We start from the raw sequence: 16298 nt of genomic DNA on the forward strand, positions 1-16298 counted from the left end.
AAATAATATTGTCAATATAACATTTATAATCACAAATATCGTTTCTACAATTCTGTGAACTTTCTTATCTTCATTACGGCGATAAAAACGTAGTTAGATCAACCCTCGTCAATGGGAGAATCTTAAAAAACTCTGGAGAAATCCGGCGTGTCTCTTCCACCAGAGATAAAGCATTTTTAATACAATTAAGCGCGAATCTCCACGGTATCCGGTATTCTTCTTTCTTCTCCTCAACCCCCCGTAACTGTGGCGTCACCCCGAGCCACGAGGTGGTCTCGAGATCTGGATGTAAGAAGGGTTGTACTCAGCTTGCCTCTGGGGCATGTTAATGCACTCCGAGATCTTAGCACTTACACTCCGACACGCCGCTGCTCCTCGTCCTCGCCGCCCGCTTTTCCATCCCCAGCCATTTTCTCTTTCTCTTAAACTACCCCCAACCAAGTCTCAGCCGCCTCCAGAGGGCTTTCACGGACGACGCCTTAAATCCGGATCTCTGCCCTCGCCCCCAACTGCTTCTTATTCAACCACCTTCCGAGCCGCCAACGAATCCGACGTGGCGTCGTTGCCGCGATTTTCTTTGCCAGAACGCTCAGGACTCTAGGTTTTCGAAATGTACGACCTCGAGGTGGATGGCTGGTGATTAAGAAGGTAGCCAAGGTTTACATTCTTTATGGGTGCCAACTGTTCCTGAATGGAGATTAGGTTCTACGAAACTAATTTCCTTAGACGAAGTACATGACACGAGTAATCTTAATCATCTTATGAAATCGTATTTCCAATTAAGATGGAAAGTAAATCGTCATTACAAATTCGTAGTACAGATATTCAGCTAACTGGCTCATAGAATTTCGTATCGTTTCCTAACGCAAAGTGGCGCCTACTTGAAAAACTTAAGAGGGAGAAGACTAAAGAAGGACCAGAGGAAGCGGAAGAACACGGGCCGGGCTTGCTCGCAGAAAGAAATCTTAATTAACGAAGCCATTGTTCTCAGCCGTGGAAACTCGACGAGAGTCGACGACCACGGCACGCGGAGAGCGCGGCTTACCGGGCGGACCAGGATGGAACGGGTCTCGCTTCCACGGTGGTTAGGGGCTGAAAAGGAAAAAAAGAGGGCCGGTTTTTTTCAAGGACGACGGGCACATCGGCCACACCGACCACCGACAGCGGCATTCACGAGGGCACACAAAGCTCTTGACGGATGGGTAGCCACCAGCCGGTGCCGCAACCCTCACGGTTACGAGTGACCACCTGTTGAGGGTCCTGCACGCACCTGTCTACGCACACACGGCTCATATCCCGCAACGCTTCCCTCCCAGGCCCGTGAGCAGTGGATGATATTTCCATCCGTGATGACCGAAGAAACGGCCCGGAATAACGAGTGCCGGCACGCTACGCGCGCCGCGGTGTGCTCCGTCCACGATGCGTGAAGTCGCTTGGAAAGAGAATTACACCGGCCCACGACGAGCATGGATACGTTTATGGTAATTGACTAACCGATTACAGAAACATTGTTATCAATTATATAATCGAGGCTGACCTAACTGACCGTCATTTTATATCGATTTAAGAATTCAAATGTGTATTTTCCAAAGTGTAAATCGTTTTATGGAAAATAAAGTTCCTCAATATATTTGATTGTAGAGATGGAAGATTATTAAAAAACGTGTCTTTTAACGTCACTATAAAATTTTGGAAAATATAATTTACGGAAACGATTAGCAGCATTAGACAATTTCTATCGATCTTTTATTCTCATTAAAATTCAACCACCGCGTACATAACCAAATTTTCTAGTAGATTAACAGACCGACAAAGAGTGTCCAGGTGGAAACTTTCGGTCAACGCTTCTGGTCTTCAATGAAAGAAATTTCATGTCGTTTTTACTGGTCGAGTGCTCGTCAATGCAGAGACTGGGGACGTTTTTTTCTCTTCCCGTTTTGACCAACCCTTCGCCGCGGCTAGGTCTGTAGAGGCGCAGGACGACAGGAACGCTTTATTTCCACCCCCGTCGCGTTCCATTTGTTTCGCAGCCGGCATCGCATGGCTCGCGGCGGCGAGCTTTCTCTCTTACCTCCCTTGTGTTTACCCTGCACGGGCAGTGGTCGGGGGTGGCGATTCGCTCGATTGACGCGCCTGTGCTCCCTAGGCACTCCGCGGACGAATCGACCCACTCGTTATCTCGATGTATCACAGGTACGCTTAATACGTCCCAGCGACGTATTTATTCACCGTGTCGCTCTCCCATTTTGATGAATGATGCGGCGCGAACGCGGACCACCGTTTCATGCACTTCGAGCTTATGTGCAATGTCCGAAAACAGTCAACGAGCGGTGGTACTTTTAAATGAAAAACTCTAGATTTCGTATTGAAATATTACCTCTCGAACACTTCTTTTAATGCTGCTATATACTTCTGTTGCATCTTTTTCAATTATATATTATTATGATCAGTAGAATTAATTATACTGATAATATTGATTAAAGTTGAATTTATGATAAGACGAAACGTTGATGACGGAGGCGTGATGTTAGGAACTGGAGGCACGATCGATGCTTATTAGTAATCCGCGATCGTCTCAGCTATTACGCATTAGGAGTCCGAGATAACCCCCTTGATGCCGTTTCCAACCCCTCTATTCACGTTTCATCTTCTCCTCGACAATCCTTCGTCATCAGTCTCAACCGTCTTGTCGTCGCGTGAGATTGAACATTACGTTCGTTCACGACGTAGGCACGTCTTCAAATTGCATTGGTTCATGTCAGCCACTGAGATCATTTTCCTGATTTTATCGTTAATCTCGGCGAGAGCACACGTTCACGATTTGTTGAGATTTTTATTAATACGAAATTTCAATAACTTTATTTTATTTTCAGTTAATTAATAAAACTTGTACTAGTACGCGATTTTCCTAGAAAAGAACTTTATTTATTGTACGAGCAACAATCGATCAACGTCTAATTGCGAGAAAATCGAGCGGTCAGATTCGTTAAAGTGGACAAAGTGGTGCGGGGGAAAAAGGGTGGAGAGAGCCTGTCAGCGACGGAAACGGTCGACTGCATCGAAAGGCAATCGACGAAGAAAGCGGCACGAGTGGGCCACCGGTCGGCTGGCCACGCTTTTTCAACTTCGTCCTTCTGACGGTGGAAAAGATCGCTGTTTAAGTGGCGGTTCGCTAATGATAGTCCAACCCTTCGAGGACTCGGCCAGCCGGCAGACCAGCCTCTCGAAGTCAGCCTGCATCTGATGGTAACTTCAATCCGTTAATTGGTGTACAACTTTTTTACCGTGTTTCTTCTCTTACTCTCGACTTCTCGTTCGCCCTCGTGGTTACGCAGCTCGTTACCTCTCTCTCGCTGGCCCCCTTCTCACGTCCAACCTCCCGCGTCACTCATCCGGCACTTTTTCTTTTTCGGTACAAGAGGGAGGAGGAAAATTTTATTAAATTAGCAGACGACAGGCGACGTCGCTCGTTGGTTTTACAGAAAAAATATCCCTCCGCCCGGCGATCTTTTCAAGCCCGCTATATTTTTACTCGGACCCCTCGCCGAGGTCCGGTCGCTGGTATCACCGACCGCGCCACTTTATCCCTCGCTCTCCCCGCTGGTTCTCGACGTTCGTGCTCGAAAGAACTTCGAAAACTCGTTTAATCGCGCGGCGTGTAATTTTTTTAAGCCTTCGCGGCCGGTTCAACCAGTGCGTCGGTAAACGCTATCGCGTCTCGTTTCTCTTTGAACGCGGAACGCGAAAGAGAAAGCAAATAATTTACGCGGAGCGCTTAATAAAAAATGAACGTCGATACGCGCAGAGTGCATCTGGTAAAAATTAATGATCGTGATTCTAGCAAATTTTAACTACTATCCCGGCTTGCGCTCGTGCCACGTTAAACATCAAACACTACTGAATTCAAGGACTTAAATTTGCAAGCGCAATTCAGACATCGTGTGATCTCTTTGCGGCACAGATTTAAAATGATGTCACGTTTAATTTGAAAGGAATCTATTTTATTCAAGTACTGTTGCCTCGAAACATAATTTTTACATGTGCTTAATAATTTTGATTGAAATAGAAAATAGATAAGACAAGATTTACTGATCATGAAAATTCAAGCATTTCTGGTCCACGTGTCGTGGACTATTATTGTTATCGATTTTCGCTCATCGGAATGATTACTTAGCAATTCTAACTAAAACAATCGACGTAAAGAGGGACAGAAGCCGCGCGGATCCGAATCGATTAAAGAAGGAAATGGGTATCACCGGCGCGGCACGGTGCGGCGGTATTCAAATCGATTACACGGTTGGCCAATGTAAAAATTATGCAAATGTCGTTTACAAGTGAATGGGACCCTCGCGACGAGCGAGGTTACAATTAAGCAGCAGCCAATTCAATATCGCGGTCCATTCGACGGAATATTCAACGTGGCGGTATTAAATGTCGACCGGTCTATTTACACAAAGGGAAATCGGTGTTATCGTCGATCTTCGTTATCTATTGTCACACGAACCAGCGACAGTCACAATCCTTCAAATACCCTGTCGTACTCTACAGAGATATAAAATGTATTCACCTCAATATAGATTCGTGTAATTTTACTTGAAATACACTTATCGTAATGGATTATAATTCGCACACTTCCAACTGAATTGATTAATTAGCATCAGTAATATATGGGAACTCATTATCGAAAAAGGCGAATGGATGAAATCCGAACGGTACTTGAGAGGTAAAGTCGCATTATAGGCCTCTTGTTCCCCGTGCCCGCCTTCATCTACATATGTTCTCGTCAGCTGCGCTTTGTTTTCGGAATAAGAGCTCATTACGAATGCAAAACCATCCATTCATATTCAAAATTTTATATCTCGTCCGCGTTCCCGCGACGGGGCTAATTTATTCGGATTCGATTCGTCCCGCGACAAATTCAACGACTCTCGCTTTTTTCCATCCCCGTTCGTTCTTTCCTCTTTCTTCGTTCTCCGCTCTTATTTCTCCCTCGCCTTCATGGCTATTAATAATGTTTCTTTTCCTCTCACTGCTCATCCCATGCCGACCTGCGCATCAATCCGAACGATAAAAGATTCGATGCCAGCTGACGTGTTTTTATCATCCTAAAACCGCGACTTTTCACAATAAATACGAATAAAAATTTTTGCACCAAACTGTTCTATTCCTAATTTTATTAATAATCACAATATCAGTCTCTATCAAGTTTTACAGTCCCTCAAAATTAATTTAACCGAACCAAGGAACCTTCGTGGAAACATCAACCAGAACTTTGTAAGAAAAACGCAGCTAGTATCCACATCTGGTTTCGCCCGGTGAGGTCGGAGCGCGAATTTTAAACCCCATAATGCATGCATAATGTATGCATACAGCGGTAACTCGTTCGGTTCGACGCGACGAACCAGATCCCGGGCAAACGCATCGCGCTCCGCAGCTCGTTTCTCTTTCGAGCACCGGTGCTCGCCTCCGTCGAAGAGATAATCATATTAACCGGGCTATAACTTGTCTATGCATAAGCATAATACCGTGGCGCGGCACGGCGTGGTCTCCGGATCCTGGCCAGGATACGGGGTATATTTTACACGCTCTCTGCCCGGCGCACACACGCACACATACACAGGGTACCCGAGAAGCAGGACCAGAACTCGAACTCTCCAGTCGTTCCCGTAGCTGGTTTGAAGCTTTGGACGCGCCGCGGCGGAAGGGCGAAAGCAGGGAGAAGTTGCAACGTACAACGTTAATCAGCCTAATTGAATTAAGCACGCGCGACTGTTGTAATTATGACTATTTATAATGATTCCGCCGCGCGTATCTACCCTACGAGCACCCTCTCTCTCGCGCCGGCGAGGTTACCCGCGCGCGAACCACCGACGAATATTAGTTTACACGCTTCGTACACGGATCGCGTTTAACGGCGCCGCGAGCCTCGTTCGCTTTGGGGCCCTTTAGGGGCGAGCGACGGTGCACCCGGTTCGTTCGCGGACGCAGCTCTCAACGATCGAGATCAGAGTTCTGACCAAGAGCGAAGTTTCAGGCGATTGAATTTTAGTTCCGCTAATTCAATACATTAAACCGATTACTAGATAAAATTACAGAACGAGTTGAGTCGACTGGTGGAAAAAAAGACAGCGCGATCAAGGATGCCCTGAAGAGTTTGAGGCTCTCAGAATTTCACACGCAATTAAATACGATTCATCGTTTCAATTTCAGAGGTTTATAATAAAAGCCACGAGCCATATCTGAGATGGGATAAAGGAAAAAATGGTCGACAAAAGAATCCGCAGTCTTTCGGGCAAACAGAGTAAACTACTTATCTAATTCGCTCCCTCTTTAGCCATAAAGACGTGCTGGGTAAACGTAGCGTGATAATGAAAGCGGGTGTTTAGTCAGGATTTCCGGCCGAGTCGTTCTCTTTGCGCCTCTTCTCTTTTCGCCTCTGTGTATTTATATCTTTCTCCGGTTTTCGTCCCCGGAGCCTGCCACCCTTCTCTGTCCCGCGTTCTCTATTGCTCGCACTTGCCGGCAGTAGCACGCATCAGAAGTCGTACTTCATTAAGTCAGTAACACTTCTTCCAGCCGCGTTACTCATCCCTTTCACGATGGGCCGCCTCTTCTACGAGAAGGCGAGAGGGAGTAAGATTAATTGCATTCCGTCAAGAGAGGAGGCGTATTTTAAACGAAACCGCCGCGCCGGTGCTCACGTCGAAACGCTGTGGCGGCTGAAAGGAACGAAAGGAGAGACGAAACGCTGGGGCAGAGAGAGAGAGAGAGAGAGGGAAAGAAGCAGCGGGCGCAACGGGTAGAGGAAGAACGAGATGGGACCCTCGGCAGAGAGTGAGATTCCTGCCACCGATGGAAGAAGAGGATTCGCAGCTGCAAAGAGACCTCTGAGAATGGAACGAGGGACGCAAGAGAGAGGAGACACCGCCTAAGGCCTTGTTGTATTTATCATATAATTACCATAATAGAGCCTCGAACCACCCGTCGCCACCTCCTGCTCCACCTCGACCACCCCGGTGTGCCGACCGACCGACCGAACGCCCGCCCGCCCCTGCCTCTCGCATCCACCGCTCTCTTCCAACAGCCGCAACCGCAAATTGGAAACTCGCGAATACATTTTCCCTTCGTTGCTCTCTCGTTCTTCTCGCCTGAAATTGTTTGCCGTAGGATGTCGGTCGTTCGAGAGAGCATGTTAACGATGCCGCGAAGGATCATTGGTATCGAGGTATTAATGTTCGGCACGGTTGGAATTCCGCGTATTTCATGCATTTGCTCCAGATACCAACCTATAATACACATACACCAGATTCTTGTATCCCGACATTTTTATACTAGTGTCTAACTCGATCTGCAATTAAATTTTAGTCCCGGACGAAGAATCAGTCACCTGGCGAATAACAGTGGAGCGAGAGTGGCATTGAAAATATTTCTGCAGAGAATCTTTGCGTTGTGGATGTGTCAGTGGTAAAAATTTATATCGTTTGGTAGCCGATCTTCGCGCGAACGATCCTCGGGGCTGTGCGATGCATACGTTATTCGCGAGCAAACTTTTCGTCAAGTGGCTTTCCTTTTTTTCTCTCTATAGCTACGACGATATAGCGTCGACGACGACGCAACGACGGCGTCGGCGTCGGTGGATGGGAGCAATTTATATCGATGGCTTATTCTCCCTGGCTGCGCGATCGGTCCCGAATCTATTTTCAAGGTCTATTTCGAGTCGTTTGTATCCTTTCCTCGCGATATTGGCTACGACGTCGGGCTGAAGGCAGCGAGGATGGCTGCTTATGGTTCTCTCCTCTGGTCGTTTCGTCGTCGGGGCAAAACCCCGCGACGCGACCGGGCGGCACGCGCAATATCCTTCCGCTCTATTCCTGATAGTCTCTTCGGTGATTCCTTTCAATAACGGTATTTTTCTTCCAGTTTCTTACTACCGTTCCATTAAGGAGCCTGGTATATTTTGCGTGGAAAACTTATTGCTACTTAGGAAGCTCTAAATCAGAATTATTCTGCGAAGATACGACGATGATTCAGATTCAGTCCGGGGAAACTTCAATATTCGTACGGCATAAAAGTTTTTATGCATCGATTGCAAATACCTCTAATTAAATTTTCATTATTATAGAGAACACGCGAACTTCTCCGGTCTATTGTTCATTTACCATTAAGAAAAGATGCCTATCAACGCTAACGAAACGAGCTTATCAGAATCGATTAGCCCGCACGCATACTTTAATAATTTCGTCTACCAGAGCAAGCAACTTTGAATGAACCTACGAAACAAGGGAGAAGAGGAAGCGAAAGACGGTGGATGGTTCTTAAAGAGAGCCAGAGGTGGCTTCTCCGGTTTCTTCGCCAACCACGAATCGCCACCTCTCGCCACCCCATCCATTCACCCTCTTTTGGATCTTCCTCATCCCTTCCTGGTCACCGATGTGCAGCCTGCTGGAAAGATATTGCAACTAAACACTCGGTTCTTTGATGCCGGCTCCAACCTCGTTTCCCTCGGAGCCCCCGCTAGATAATTAACGTTAAAGGTTAATCCCGCGAAGAACGATGGCCAGATAAAGACAGGCCCGTGGGTTTAATAACAAGTTGCTTCCGCCGAAGCGATCGTCTAACGAGACGCCAGCGTAATACGAAATTAATGCGACCTGCCGTACAGTTGAGATTGAACAATTGGTTCAGGCGGAATAATTACATTTTGAATTCTATATTATATTTCTATGTAGATACATAGATATATGTGTAACGATTTCTAAATACTTATACGCGTTTACGTAAGGAAGATAATAAATTTTATGGTGTGAACTTAAAATGACTGTATGTTTATACATATTTTCGAAATATATTTTATGCTATAAACGAATGAACGAAGAATTATTTGGGATCGTATCTTTTCCTACCATTAATTGACTCGTAAAGACGTAAACCAGGACAACGTGTGCGTAAAACGAGCGATTTACTTCGATGCCAATACCTCGTTAAAAGGCCGATAACGCAATTACCGGTGCACTCCGTTCCGGCAATACGTTTAATGAAAGCGCGCAATCACCGTCGTTGGAGTTGGAAACGGCGGCGGCGGCGCATGGAATGAAAAGTTTACACGGGCGTCCTTTTACGGTCGTTTCTTCGCGCCGTGAAAATCGTCCACGAGGAAGCAGCAGCGGGGAAAATTGTCGGGAAACGCGAGGCCGCGCGTAAAAACGCCTAAATTGCGCGTAAATAATTATATTTGCATATTCATTGAAAGGTAAATATTTAATGCCGACGCGGCTGGGAAAGGGGCCAGCGTGAAGTGTAACGTGAGCACGGCACGGCACGGCACGGTACGCGGTGGAAAGTGAGACGGGCAAGTGTCCGAGATGTGGAAGGAGGCGGGTACGGAACCAGGGGTTGGACGGCCACCGCACCGCTTGGCCATGAGCTGATGGGAAAGGGGTTGAATATACACGTCGCGCGGGCTCGACGGAAATTTTAGCTTAATTTTACTTAACTACACCGGGCTACCCCCGTGGGGCTCCCGCGCTCCGGGGACAAGTGTTATTTTTGTAATTCCGAGCGGCGCTAATGGGAGACCTCGGCTTAACTCCTCACGGAGCCCGACAAAAGAGTGTTTACCACTGCCACCGCCAACGACGACGTCGACGGATACCACGCAAATCCGACAACGTAAACGACACCCCGTTAACTGCGTTTTAAAGCGACAATGATACTCCCGTGGTCCTTTATTGTATGGTCGCAGGACGAAACAAACTGTATTGTGTCCCTTCATTATTGTATTTAAAATTATATTTTACTTTCATTTGCTATCTGCATAATAAATGTAGAATGTTAATACGGAATTGTGTCTGACTATTGGCAGAATGTTCACTTGATACTATCTTCCTTCCTGTAACCTGATCTAACAATATCAGAGCAAAAACGGCTTTTCTTTGCCTACACCCTTATTGACAATGAACGAGCTTAAAGTACACGTTGCTTAAGAACACGTGAAAGGGACGTTGATGAGATTCGAGGGAAAGTGTACAGGCATCAAGCGTCGCAAGTTACAGAAGCTGGGACGCGTATCGAGCGTGAATATTACATCGATCAGGCTTTGACGACGACGCTGGAGGAGGGCCGGGGAGGAGGTTCGAAGAGATCGCTGGTAGGGATGATGTCGCCTATTATCCGGTGAAACACCTGAGCCGCCCCTCGGTTCTCGGTTACACGTCGCTCTCGTGCCTCTGCCCGCCTCGTTCTCGCTGAGAGCCGAGCGTATGAAAAGCAGTCCACGCACTCCACCGCCGGCGGCTGCTTCTGTGTATCGCGGCTAAATTACACGGGCTCCGCGTATTATCCGCTCCTGAATTATTCCCCCGGTAACCGCAAAAATAGCCCCTGCCTCTCTTCCCACGCGTTTCACGGCTACCTCGCGCGCACCCTGTCACCTCGGTACGGTCATCACGGACTCAACCGTATATTCCATGCGGTTACGCGATGGTCGCTCCTGTTGCGCGAAATTTATTTCACTGCCTGCTGCTTATCTACTGCGGTCACAGGAAGATTTAGAATCGCGGTCGCGAGGATTTCGATTTTCATTAATAAATAAGCTTTGGCGCACAGTAAAGCCATTGTAAGTACACAGATTATAGGCTAAATCAAATGACAGATTATCAAGTTTCGAATTATGTACAGGCGTAATCGTTAATAAAAGTCGACGTATTTGAACTTCCAATGGTATGTCAGTTCGTAGCTCACAGGTGAATGTTTGCACGGATGAACGTGTCCTGTCCGAATATGATGGACGTTTTCGGTGGTTGAAGTTCGGATGGAAGTAACGACGCGACGTCCAAACGTTGGATCCCTCGTTCGACGAGAGATGGATCATCCAATTCCCCCGCATACTTACAGAGCTCTAAGCGGCATACGTCTCCCGGTAAAGCCGTCACGATAACGTACGCGCATACGTATGTAAGTAATTATACGATTTAGAACCGTCCGAGTTTCAAAGCTAATTTATTAATAGAAGTGCACACGTCACAAGGGTATGTACCATTGATACGTGCCCGTCGCACGGAACTTAACATCTCCGGTTGCAAGTGGTTTCACGTGTTACATTGACAAGTTCCAGATTAATATTGATAAATCCGGTAACGCGAGCACGAACGACGCGTGGCTACGTGCGCGCGCGCCGCCGCGCCGACCGGACGAAAACTTTAATCATAAAAATTGAACGTGGAAAACGGACAGCTGACCGTTCGTCCCGATGAAAAATATATATCGCTCGAATCTCGTTATATTTTCGCGGCCTGAAATATTTAAAACCTTGACGAACTTCGTGAGACGATCTCTGCCCGAAGGAGTCGCGACACAGTGTTCCCTGAATACTTCACCGAATGATATACTCTAATAATAAGAAAGTATAATACTTAGATTCACCGGTATAAAGAATTGTGTTTCCTGTGAACAGAACGTGTTAGATAAAATTGGAATCACCAGGTGGAAAAGAGAGCCGGAGCAAAAGTTACGCGTATGTGCGTCGGCCTGACCATCAGGTTCTGTTCGATAAAAGATGGATGATCAAACATCGGGCGTACGAGCGATCGGTCTCCGAGCTGACGCTTTCGAAGATGAAATGCACCCTTGGCGACCTCGAGAGCAACCCTAACGCCGTTGCCCCCTTCTGCGCGGCGAGCCCACTCGAGGAGGCATATTTACGAGAGAGGCGCGTGCCCCGCGTTTCGAAGCTACGATCATCCCTCGGACAGGTCCGATTTCGAATACAAATTCCTCCATATGTAACTCGGAAGAACGGTTATTGGTTCAACTATGGGTTATTAGGTCCGATCCTTTCCTGGTGACCGAACGCCTCACGTACCATCGTCAATACGACACGCTGAATAAAATTGTTTCTCATGCAAATGCTTCTGGATTTATCTATGGCGAACGTCAAAAGAATCGTAAGTAAGGCCTGTTCTCATCTGCAAAAGCCCATTTGCAAAAGAGGATTATATAATAGAATTGTTCTACTGTGACTCCAAACATATTCTAAATATTAAAGTATGCAGTTCAACATTGAAGATACATATTGAGCAAAGAAATTTAAGAAAGAAGAAGGAACGAGTGAGTTACTCTCTCGAATAACGTCGCAATAACGGTACCATTCCGAACTTAAGGAGATTTAACGAGGACACAGAGGAAAGTGGGCGAACCGCGGAGATTTATACGGAGGGACGCAAGCGTGCGCGCTCGAAGAGGGCGCGAGGGGCTTCTGGTTTCCTCGCGGGGTTCCGGGGCTACGATGGCCGCCGCGCCATAGAACGGCGGTACATTATTTCTTGATGTCAAATAAAGCAATTAGCATGTGCCCTGACCAGGGTCCACGGGTTCCTAACCCGAGTAATCTCGCCGGGGTCCCCGGCGTGTGCGACATCTTCATCAGAGACGGACCCTCCTCTCCTTTCTCCTCCACTTTCTATCCCATCGTCCCACCACCCCTCACCACCGGACGATACTCTTCGCTCACGTGGCATCTACCCTGCACCCCCCTAGAGACGCGGCCAGGGGTCAGAGGATCTCTCGCTCGGGCCAGCCGAACCGTAAGAGCAGGACAACCTCTCCGCTGGGCGGAATTGCAGCGAAAAGGCGGCGTCCAGCCGGCGCGCCGCGGCGTTGCAACGATCTGCTTTCAAGGGAAATTTCCACAAAGGCTGACCCGCAGCTAATGAATGTTATATAACCCTTTTAGTGCTTTAAGCCTCTTAGATTTTTCAGAGAGCCCTCCACGCGCCTCCTTCGTAGCCGCCTCCGGGACTCGACCGACCAACAGGAGGACTCCGTTCGCTCTCTTTTTTCCTGGGACTCGTGGTGCACCGAAAGTGGCTCGCGAACGCCGCAGGAGAGGAGAAAGCACGAGCGAGGACGGGTAGGGTCGCGCCTCGGGGGTAGGTAATTATGTGGCGGACGTAAATTAAGCTTGTTTAGATTGGGATTTTTATTAAGGTCCTTTATGAAGGAGTGCTGCCGCTAAATGGCGCCGCGAACACTTTAAACCACCCTGAATTCCTTCGAGCGTCGACGGAAGGAGGGGACCGCTGCTTTACGCCCGCGAATGTGGGTGTTTTTTAATTATCCCAATATACGTCACTATACACGTGTATATATTTATACCATTAAAAATATCTATCATATCTATTATAAATAATAAATGATATTTATTTATTTTTTATAATCGCTTGTGTATTCTTGTGGTTGTGTACCCTTGTGGAAAGTATTTAAAATTGTCATGAGGTTAAAAGAAGATAGAAGTTTTATATGGTTTGAATGTTCGTCTGACGATAGGGAGGAAAAAAACGGTCGTAACTAACGATCAGGAAGCGTGTATATAACAACGAAGCAGAATGTACCTAGCGACGTGTACGGAAGAAATAACTAAGGGTTAGTTTAATCGTGCTTTAGGAGTCGAACGTTTTAACCTCTCCGTTGTCCCCCATTTACCGAGAGTAACGACTAGTGCCAGTCGTATAGCTAATGTCCGGTCTCATTGATATGTGATACTGCATAAAAGGCTCTATTAATCGAAATACTTTCGTTGCCTCAGCACTACCTAGATTAAAATGTGGTAAATAAAAGTAATTGGTTAAAGAGCAGCGTTTAATGTTTCAAGCTACTCTCGTTCCTGAACATGTTAATTTCGATCCGCTACTAACGAGAGGCTATTGCAGTATAGCTAACGGCTAACCATCCTGACGGTAAGGTTTGTGTACGAAACTTTGGCAAATCGGGTACAAACTGCTGGCTGTACATACATTGCAAATACGCATGCCTTCGAACCGGAGAACGAACTTTCCAGCAGAAGTTTATTCCGACCGGTCGGTTATCCGGGTGTAAATCAGTGAACGGTACGTCGAAAACGTACTATGATAATAATAAAAAAACATTTGAATCGCCGTGGTCTCGGCAAATGATTTCTTTAAGACGCACGTCGGAGAGTATTGAAAATCGACATTCAACGTTGATAGCTTTCGCCGGGCGAGAAGAGACCGGCCGGCGAAACTCGCGCGTTCGTTCTCTCGATTAGGCTGTGCCGTCATTAAAAGTTTATAAAGAAGCGTAGCTGCCAGCCGAGGCACAGAGAGAAGCAGTGAGGCAGGGTGGCCGGGGGTGAAACGAAGGACAGGGGCGAAGGGATCAACACCCCCGCCTCGTCGAACGGGAGCGGCAAGAAAACGAAGCAGACAGACGCACAGCGCCGCGTCGGAGGGACAGAGATCGTAAGAGATTCCAAGCAAGTTTTCTCATGTGCAATGCATAATGAGGAAAGGCAGACGGCGCATAAAGGGCGTACAAATGAGGCTCGGGTTATACATATACATTCCGGCTAGATACGCGCCCAGCAACGTGCACACGCACACCCTGGTGCAAAATACCCTTCGCGCAATGATGCCCCTCCCCCTCCCCCTACCCATTCTCCGGTCCGGTTATATACACCGCCACTACCGCGACTTTTAAACGCGCAACCGAGTTAAAAAGTTCTCCCTCTGATTTTTGTTATCCCGCGGCAACTTCGGAAACGATGCACTCGTAAAGTTCCCGGTTAATCTCCTGTTAGTGCTGCACTCGCTTTACGGCGCGCGCAACAAGCGCCAGACGATAAGGGATGAATTCTCAAATGCATATTTTTACGATAAAAATTATACTTCGCTTTTCAAAAATCCTTACTTTAACATTATTTAAGGAAGCTGATTGTTGGTAATCAATTTTTATTTGTAATACAAATCGCTCAATACTAACTGAAACAGTAGCTACCGAAAGTAACGAACACGTAATGATCGATGCATGCAGTATGAGAACCGATTAAAGGTGTTGGATCGATCTTCCCTAGTAACTGACTCGCTAACGTCCATGGTCAAACGTGTTGCCAACTTATTAGCATCGAATACAAAGCTAATTTGATATTCAGTAACTTTTAATTCGTTCTCAGACTTGTATAACTGATATTACCTTGTTCATGATTTGGCGGGGATAGTCCCGCCTCGGGAGGGTCGACTCTGTAACAAAAAAGGAACGACACGTTATTTTCGAATTCACTTACACTCGTAACAAATGTTTAAAATTACGCGACTGTGACCCGCGACCTTTGTAAGAAAATTTTTGTAAGAAGTTCATTTCTCTCCTGTGCCTTGTGACGGCAACTAATGCACGTCGGTTCCTGATCGTGCACCCAGCCCCGCATCTTCATCCCCAATCTTCTCTTCTCTTCTACCCCTCAACGGGCACCACCGAATTCCCGTAATCTAATGAATGGCCTAACCCCAATATCCTCTCCGGCTCAGCCTCACCGCCACCTACCCCTTATGTACTTCAGCTGTATGTACCATGCATGTAAATACGTTTCACGAGAGGTTGGTGCGATATCGGCGCGCGCCGAGAGTGTAACGAGTTTCTTTAAAATTAAATTACACTCGACGGTAATTAATCATTTTGACATTATCGACGATCAATTCATCCCCGATGTCCTTCGCATGGCAAAGGGTAGACGAGTGAAAAAGAACACTGAACAATTTCTCCTGTTAATTAATCGGAAATTAGTGAAGAAATAAGATACAAAATAGTTGGGAGGAGAGTGATGGAAGAAAGCAACGAACTTGGAACGGGTCGAGAAGAATAAATTAGCGGAAAGCAAATTGGCGAGCGGCGAAACTTTTCAATGCGCTTCGTTAGGTATAGTGACCCAGCGCGCAACTTGGGGCAACGACTAACCCAACAAACTGTACCAACGCAACGGGAAAAAAAGAGATCGACGGTGAAACGGAGACAATAATGTTGCAGGAGGAGTAAGAAACAAAAGTTACACTTTGGAACGTCTCGCATCGACCCTCATACGTCCACTGTCACATTTAAATCCGGACCGACGGAACAACGGCTAATTACCCGATGCCCGAGCAAGGCGAAGTTCTTTCGTCCAGAACGAGGGACGAGGACAAGGCAGATGAAACCCGGCCATCCCCGGAACAGGGCAAGGAAGCGCAAATGTGTTTATTTTCAGGGAATAATAAAAAGGGTCGTCCAGAGGCAACGGCGGCGTCCGTGACGCACCGTGGCGATCGTACGAAAGTTTGGAATAATGTTTCGGACACGACGTTCGTCTGGCTTTGCCCGGAGAGCTCTGCACCCGTCCACCACCCTCTCCCGATCTCCGGCAGCCTACCCTTATACGCGTGTCCGCCGCAGATTCAGACTCCTAATTAAGACGAGGGTGCGAGAGGGGTTTCAGGGGTTTCTCCCAGGGTTCTCCCCGAAGGGAGGTGGGAGGA

At 47.2% G+C, this 16298-nt stretch overlaps 1 protein-coding gene across 3 annotated transcripts in view; it reads right to left on the reverse strand.

Moving 5' to 3' along the window:
* Positions 1 to 16298, reverse strand: part of LOC108632619 (mucin-5AC) — a 262219-nt gene that overhangs the window by 44286 nt on the left and 201635 nt on the right. For all 3 annotated transcript variants that reach the window (XM_026819804.1, XM_026819803.1, XM_026819802.1), the window contains exon 4: positions 14986 to 15032. In XM_026819804.1, coding sequence (XP_026675605.1) covers positions 14986 to 15032 — 47 coding nt within the window. The remainder of the gene's footprint in view (positions 1 to 14985; positions 15033 to 16298) is intronic.

This window comes from Ceratina calcarata, unplaced genomic scaffold (assembly GCF_001652005.2).
Source record: "Ceratina calcarata isolate Rehan_Ccalc_2016 unplaced genomic scaffold, ASM165200v1 scaffold162.2, whole genome shotgun sequence".
NCBI lineage: Eukaryota > Metazoa > Arthropoda > Insecta > Hymenoptera > Apidae > Ceratina > Ceratina calcarata.